Source organism: Sinocyclocheilus grahami, unplaced genomic scaffold (genome assembly GCF_001515645.1).
Source record: "Sinocyclocheilus grahami isolate Dianchi unplaced genomic scaffold, SAMN03320097.WGS_v1.1 scaffold270.1, whole genome shotgun sequence".
Classification (NCBI taxonomy): Eukaryota; Metazoa; Chordata; class Actinopteri; order Cypriniformes; family Cyprinidae; genus Sinocyclocheilus; species Sinocyclocheilus grahami.
In genome coordinates, this window is record NW_015505449.1 from 94422 (window position 1) to 102706 (window position 8285).

The 8285-nt window shown below is 35.5% G+C and overlaps 1 protein-coding gene across 1 annotated transcript; it reads right to left on the reverse strand.

The window, feature by feature from the left end:
• Window positions 1-2702: 2702 nt before the first annotated feature.
• On the reverse strand, window positions 2703-8272 carry LOC107599711 (tRNA (cytosine-5-)-methyltransferase-like). The gene is made up of 10 exons (XM_016291396.1): window positions 8266-8272; window positions 7602-7711; window positions 6291-6367; window positions 5859-5930; window positions 5490-5555; window positions 4743-4812; window positions 4579-4662; window positions 4224-4495; window positions 3570-3757; window positions 2703-2836 (listed from the first exon to the last, which is right to left on the reverse strand). The coding sequence occupies exons 1-10, from the start codon at window positions 8270-8272 to the stop codon at window positions 2733-2735; spliced, it is 1050 nt and encodes a 349-aa protein (XP_016146882.1). The 3' UTR covers window positions 2703-2732.
• Between the last annotated feature and the right edge of the window lie 13 nt (window positions 8273-8285).

Genomic DNA, 8285 nt, shown 5'->3' on the forward strand with positions numbered 1-8285 from the left:
AATATAATGAAACTTCAGATCACACAAGCATCTGTCTCTCGTTTGAAACATATTACAATGAGCTAAAAAACATGATCCAAGAGGATTTTACAGGCCAGCCTGTGCTGAAAGCAGAACAGAGGACCAGCAAACATGTGAGATGTACTAAAAATAAGTTTCATTTTCCCAACCATCTCCAGAGGGAAATTATGAACTAGAAATGAAAACAAAAAGAAAGACAAGACCCTGCAGAACAGCCTCAATGGTTTGATTCTGAATATTAAGATAATAAATGCACAACTGAAATTTCAGCCTGTTTCTCACACCAAACTATTTTAGAGCTTGGAATAAAGTGAACAAGTCATGTGGACTGCTTTTTTTGGAGCTTGACAGGCCCAGTCCTCATTCGTGGTAAAGAACAGACAAAACGTTTTTTCAAAAATTCACCTACTGTGCTCTACCGAAAAATAGAAGCAGTATTAGTTTCAAACAACATCCTACCATTTAAATGTTTGGAGTCAGCAAGTTTTTTTTTTTTATTAATACTTTTATTGAGCAAGGATGCATTAAACTGATCAAAAGTGACAGTTAAAACATTTATATTGTTCAAATAAATGCCGTTCTTTTTAACTTTGTATTCAGCAGTGTAGAGTAGGACTTGTTGTTTGTCATTTCTCCGATCACAAATGCAGACAGGGTTTTATGTATACGCAGCGCGTTTTTCAGACTGATGAGCTTTGTAAAAATCAATGCATTTCTGAAAGGCGGGGCATAGAGGAGAATCAATAATGTACATTATGTGGAAAATAATGTGTTTTTTTTTACTTTAAACCACATAAACACATTTCATTACACCAAATAATGTTCTTTTTAGCAACATCATATGACCCCTTTAAATAAAACAGACAAAATGTTTGCTCTGTGCTGACTAGAGTAAAGAAAATGATATGTAAATGGAATAAAACAAAATTTAAAACAATTATGGACTGAAATGAAATTAAACACAATGCACACAAAAATAAACAAAACAAAATAATACAAGTAAATATAAAAAACACAAGTAAATATAAAACAATAAAACCAAACCTAAACAAAATGCACACACACACACACAAACAAACATGAAACAAAACAAGTAAAAAAAAAAGTCTTGCAATTATTAGCTTTTCATAATATGAGCCATATTTTTTCTTAGAAATCTGATGTTTCAGTCAAACTGATCATGAACTCACCTGATTTATCTGCTGGATAAGGTCCTCGGCCCCCACCTTCACACTCCCCGTCCCTGAGGTTGTGAAGTGAATGTCTTTGTTGTAAAACAGACAAAATGTTTGCTCTGTGCTGACTAGAGTAAAGAAAATGATATGTAAATGGAATAAAACTAAATTTAAAACAATTATGGACTGAAATGAAATTAAACACAATGCACACAAAAATAAACAAAACAAAATAATACAAGTAAATATAAAACAATAAAACCAAACCTAAACAAAATGCACACACACACACACAAACAAACAAACAAACAAACATGAAACAAAACAAGTAAAAAAAAAGTCTTGCAATTATTAGCTTTTCATAATATGAGCCATATTTTTTCTCAGAAATCTGATGTTTCAGTCAAACTGATCATGAACTCACCTGATTTATCTGCTGGATAAGGTCCTCGGCCCCCACCTTCACACTCCCCGTCCCTGAGGTTGTGAAGTGAATGTCTTTGTTGTAGCTAGCGGAGAACGTAAGGTGACCATTTTTTGATATCATACGAGGCCTGCAAATGAATTACCAGGTAACTTTGGAGGACAAGTATAATTTCTAACTTGCAGTAGAATTAAAAACCTTCATTGTTAAAAAAAACAATAAAATCATCCGTTTCATGTTAAAATCTTCACATTGAAGCACAACATATTCATACAATTATACAGAGAGTTGCAGCAGGGAAAACTCAAAACAAACCCTGACCAAGCTTTTGAAACTATGAGAACTGATCTAATACAATTCCAGGTGGTCTCGAACAAGGCAATGTATCAATCTTTCAAGCAAACTTAAAATATTTCATTTAAAATACATACTGGTCAGTGCTGATGTCCCTTTTTTGCTTGTTGTTAGATTTACCACCATGGTCACACTGCAGTCCAGAGAGGAAAAGGAGAAAGTCTAAGGGCCAGGAGAAGCTCAGTGCCCGAGTCATACTGAGAGAGCTTGTCCCAGGATGCTCATCAGACACCGTACTGTACCTTCACACCTTACCCTGCCTAAAACACAAACAGCCAGAGATGTAATTTGGCCCCAAGGAGTCCTAACACCACTGAAGTTCCTAAAATCACTCATAAAGAAGCATTTAACTCAGCTGCATGCAAGTGATTTGACTTTATTGGGCAAGTGTCAGTGGCTGTCATGTTTTCTTGGAGACCAAAGTTAAGACTGTGGACCTGCTGCTTAGGGCTCATTCTCTGAATATGAACAGCTTCACAGTAAATTACCCATTAAACCTGATATAATCGTCTATTTAAAACATATTTTAATCTATATTTCCACAGATCTTTTGTTTGGTGTTATCAAATGAAGGAAAAAATAATCATTTCAGACTTTGCGGCAATAATAAAAAAAAACGAATGTTTTGTAAAAATAGATTTTTATTTATTATCCAACAAATCCAACAATATACCAAAGAAAGATGTTATATATAGTGTATACATATATATTCCCTATAGAACTTCTTTCATTCCATCTAATGTCTAATCTCAAAGTGTCTATTTTGAGATCAGGAGACGTATTAGATGTGAAACCACATGGACGTTCAGGTTGTTTCCCAGCACACGGTACTGCTGCTTAATGGAAATGTGCTTCGGAAATGCTGAAACACACAAAATATAAAAAAAACAGATGACATTTCATAGACAACTACCATAATGGGTTACACTTTACTTGAAGGGGTGTGCATAAGACTGACATGACACCTTCATAATCATGACATGACACCTACATAATCATGACATGACACATGTCATGAATATGAAGGTTTTTTACCTGATATAATCGTCTATTTAAAACATATTTTAATCTATATTTCCACAGATCTTTTGTTTGGTGTTATCAAATGAAGGAAAAAATAATCATTTCAGACTTTGCGGCAATAATAAAAAAAAACGAATGTTTTGTAAAAATAAATTTTTATTTATTATCCAACAAATCCAACAATATACCAAAGAAAGATGTTATATATAGTGTATACATATATATATTTCACTAAATGCTCAGTACTCCCTTAAAATGCCCCATGTCACAAAAACGGACTGAATTCTTGACTATTATATGGTAAAAAGCCTAGGAGTCTTTCTAAAAACAAACTCTGACATCATATGCAACTGTTTTTGAATTGAATCGAGTCCTGAAATTATCTGCATGGAAGCCACGAGTGAATAATGGGAAGTTATTTATTAAACTTGTGGACTTTAAAACTTATTTTGCTGAAATATTACAGCAAAAAAGGACATCTATGCATATCTGTTTATATTAATGTTAAGTTCGAGAAGATTTCATGTGATTTTATTGGTTGCTATGAGGGGAGAATGGGGTCAAAGTCTTACTGAAATCTGCAGGAAAGCCCATAAGGCTGACGATCTGTCTGGGTGTGAAGTATCTCAGCTTTAACTGAGAAAGCTGCTTTAGTTTGTCTTCTTCAGAAAGCAGCTCCGAGCTCTTAAACACACCCTCTAGCTCCACATCCACACAGGACTGCAGGACGGAGCCCGTGCCCTCCACATAGTGACCATAACTACACAGAAACAATCAACAGTTATGATCAACAAGGGTATTAGCTGGGGAACCATTTCAAAGAACAAATTCATCTTGATAATGTCAGATAACATTTAAGCAAAACATGGTCAGGTCAAAGTGTTTGATTAATTTTTGGTCCCAAATTTTTATCAATTTTACTAGTAGTCCACTGTATGAAGAATTTTTGGTATAATAAGTCACAGTTTTCTTTATTTTGCTATCCTCACTTAGAACTTACTCACTAACCTCACTTTGAACTATAGTGACCTGCACCCACTGGTAAGAAAAAAAAAAAAAAAAAAAAAAAATGGGGGGGGGAAAAATTCATATATATATATATATATATATATATATATATATATATATATATATATATAAAACATATTATTAATAATAATAAATTATTAATCATAATAATTAAAACAATTTATTAAGTATTCATCATAATAGATACTAACACACACCCTTTAGTGAAGCAGACTGATCTCCTGCTGCTGGGCTGAACTACATCCATCAGTAATGGGTATCTGAGCAGAGTTTTGGGGGGGGCAGCAGACACTGATCCAGATGTTGTTTCCTGACTGTCCTGGATCCTCTTCCTTTCCAACTCTTGTTCTGTCTCCAGCTTAAAAATGATCGTCCCAGTCTTGTCTCTTTCACACTCAGATGATGTAGGGTGACTGTGTGGAACAGCGAGACTGTTTAGGGACTCAGACATGGGGAAGCCCTCTATAATCTGCCAGCAGAAGAACAGCTTTAGTATTCAATAGCAAATGTATCGCGGTGCCCGAGTTAGAATAGATCTAAACAGAAAACTACCTCTGCTGAAGTTGGGAATGAGAAGGATCCTGGTGGTCTCCTTGCAATGAGGAAATATCTGAGCCTAGAGTTTGGGATCCCAAGCTGTGGCAATAAACACCATCACAAAAACAAGACTGGGATACACTTTCTGAGATATTTAAGAGATGAAGAGACATGCTTACAGATGTTGGTGAGATCAGAAACTCCTGAAAGCTGTAGTCAAACTCTCTCAGTGTCTTAAGCAAAGCATCCCTGTAAATTAAAAAAAAAAAAAAACTTTAAAAAGTGTTTGTAATGGCTTTGACGGTTCCATGAAGAACTTATAACATCCATGGAAACTTTAAAGGTATAATTCACCCAAAAATGGTGTCATCAAATACCACTTATTCCAAACCTGTATGAGTATCTTTCTTCTGCTAAACACAAAATAAGCTATTTTGAAGAATGTTGGTAGCCATTGACTTCCATAGTATTTTATTACATACTATGGAAATCAATGGCTACCGTCAACTGTTTGGTCACCAATATTCTTCAAAATATCTTCTTTTGTTTTCAACAGCTGAAAGAAATTCATACAGGTTTGGAACATCTCTTTAAGGTTCTTTGGATTTTTAAAATTGTTCTAAAAATATTCTTTTAAGAATTGTTCACTGAAAGTTTCTCAGAAGTAGTTCTTCTATGGCATCACTGCAAAACCCCACTTTTGGAAACTTTATTTTTAAGAGTGTAAGACCAATTTTAGGGTAATGTTTTACTTCTTTCATTATTAAAATACTTTGATCTGTCCCAGTTCAATGTGCAGAGAACACTATAAGATTCTTATTAGCACGATCCATGGTGACAGAAACACAGAGGGGAAACCAATGACCCTGTTGGCTCATAGCCATGTAACCATGGTGATCTCAAGGCTCCTGTGCCACCCTGGTTACCTTGCAGAAGAGGTCTCAAAGCCCTTCACATTCTCCAGCAGAATGAAGCGCGGCCTCTTGCTAAGCCTGCAGGGAGGAAGAGAGGTACATTCTTTCACAAACACATTCTGGAAAAAAACAACGCCGAGCTTGAGAATAAAACTACGGACAGGAAAGGGCAAATGGAGCGGGACAAATTCTTTGTCCTTTCATCAGACATGAATTAATAATATCAGAGATGCAAAAATACTGTAGAATGTGCATTGCCAGGAAGTTTGGCTTATTCATAGGAAGTAATATTAAGATAGAGAGTGAACTCAAATTTGGAAATCAATATCAGAGAAATAATGTTTAAGTGACTTAACAAGAGCACAGATTGATCAGTCTGACCTTGGCAGAAGCTCCAGGATATAGAGGAAGCTCTTTGTTCTGGGGTCGGCAACATCTCCCTGCAAACCAATCCTGTTGAGAAACACACATTAGCTTTAGTCGACCGATACAGCAGCCTTTACCACATTACAAAAGTTTGGGGTTGGTACGATTTTTTATGATGTCTTTACTGTTACTTTTACTAATCAATTTAATAAATTAAATTCAATGCATCATTGCTTAAAGGGGTCATATGATGCGATTTCAAGTTTTCCTTTCTCTTTGGAGTGTTACAAGCTGTAAAACTATTAATAACAATTTTAAAAAACTAATATTAAAATAACGCAAAAAAGAAATTAATGTCAATTTGAAACAACATGCAGGTGGAAAAAAAATATTGTTTTATGTGAACTGCTACTGTACTTCAATGAACAAGAAAAACATTCTGATCACCTGGTGAATGGCTGACATGGTGGGCTCATCAAAATCACATCAAAGTTCAGTTTGTCAAAATCCTGTAACATCATTCCCTGATTAAAATGAAACAAAACAGTATTTATTTTAAATATATTTAACCCCCCCCCCCAAAAAAAGCTGATTATATATATACAGTGGGTACGGAAAGTATTCAGACCCCCTTTGAATACTTTCCGTACCCACTGTATATGATGAGTTAAAGGCACAATATGTAAGATTTTTTTATTAAAATATCAAAAACCACTAGAACAGTGTTATATATTTTGCATATCCCAAATGTTTCGAAGAATGTTTAAATCTAGAGAAATAAGCAATTTTAACTAGTGACACGGACCGTTTCCATAGTGTGAATGTGTCGCCTGCTAATTTCGTCCTAACCCCTTGTTTTGTTTTGTAGAAAACATGGAAACACCAAAGACGCTTTAATATGTTGTGCGTTTTAATAGACCGATGACGACCTCACATAGCATTATAACAGAACTTTCAAATAAAACAGTGCTGCTTCTTTCCCCCACAAACGCATGACCGGAAGGAGCAGAAGCGGTCGACTGTGGCATAATAAAAGCTCCGCTGCTTTCGAGCCGTGTGCCACGCTCGTTCAGCGGCCTCGAATACGCGCCCTCTAGTGGCGAAAATGACATATTGTGCCTTTAATTAGTTATTTATGCTTGTAAAAGTCTTGATCTGAAAACATTCATATGCATCCGGTTAAAAAAAATAACAAAATTTACAAATTTACTTCAGAATAATGTAATTTAAATTATCTAATCCATCTTCATTATATGTCTCTAGATCACCATCCATTGTTTTGTGCATTGCTTTATATTCTTACGAATTTAGGCCCAGTGACAGGTACATCATTACCATGTTGACGAAGCACACAACCTTTAACCACCACGAAAGCCCCTCAGTTACACTTTTACCTCCTATTGCTTTTTAAAACGCAGTCGTGGGACTACATGCTGGTATTAACCAAGAAACAATATTTAAGGATGTTACAAAAGAGACATGTTGTTAATAATGCAATATACCAGTTAAATAAGACAGATTTAGTTTACACAAGCTGTTTGAGTTGCAGAAAGGTCAATTATCAAGGACATAAATCTACACAAAAATGCATAAATCAGTCAAAATGATCTTACTTGCTAGATTATTGTCTGTTTATATTTGCATAAAGAAGTAACGTCATACAAAACATGGGAGCCACTGTGTTATGTGAACGCGTTCAAACAAAATGTGTGTAATCATTTACATAACCAATAGAGATTCAGGAGGGCAAGCACTGACCTCGATAGTTTTTGGCAAGAGTGGGGTGTTGGGGAAGTTGTGTTTGTAGATTTCATTGGCTGTTGTGTTGACATCCACAGCAGCAGCAACTTCAGCAGGAGCTGAGCTCTCTGAAAGAAGCACACACATTTGACCTAATTCAACTTTTGACAAATTAGCTAACGTTAGTCTTCACAACACAACTCTAAAGAAACAAAATAACTTTTTTCAGTCTGTTAATGTCATATTGTATTTATGAAATAAAAACATTGCAAACGTACAGTAAGGGAACAGTGACACCTGTGGGAATCATTCAACAGACAACAGAATCATACAATCGAACACCACCAGCATGTCAATCATTTTATAGACACAGAGCCTCTGCAACTGATCCTGAGTAAGGCATGTTTGTCAATAGTCGCTACAGATTTAACCTTTAAAGCATAATGCATCCCTCCTATTCTGCTGTATAACTCTAGAATTATATATATTATATTATATATGATATATTATTATATTTTGACACTGACAGCGTCTCAACTCAAGCATGCCACACGTGTGCGATCCCGATTTCATGACCCTCTAGAACAGGGCTGTCCAAACTCGGTCCCGGAGGGCCGGTGTCCTGCAGAGTTTAGCTCCAACCCTAATTAAACACACCTGAACCAGCTAATCAGGCTCTTACTAGACATACTAGAAACTTCC

Excerpts from the sequence above, each read along its gene's own strand:
- LOC107599711 (XM_016291396.1), bottom strand. Across the intron at positions 5,556-5,858 it reads ATCCTGGAGCTTCTGCCAAG|GCTTAGCAAGAGGCCGCGCT; the intron begins GTCAGACTGATC and ends TCCTCCCTGCAG. Across the intron at positions 2,837-3,569 it reads GGGCTTTCCTGCAGATTTCA|CATTTCCGAAGCACATTTCC; the intron begins GTAAGACTTTGA and ends TGTGTGTTTCAG.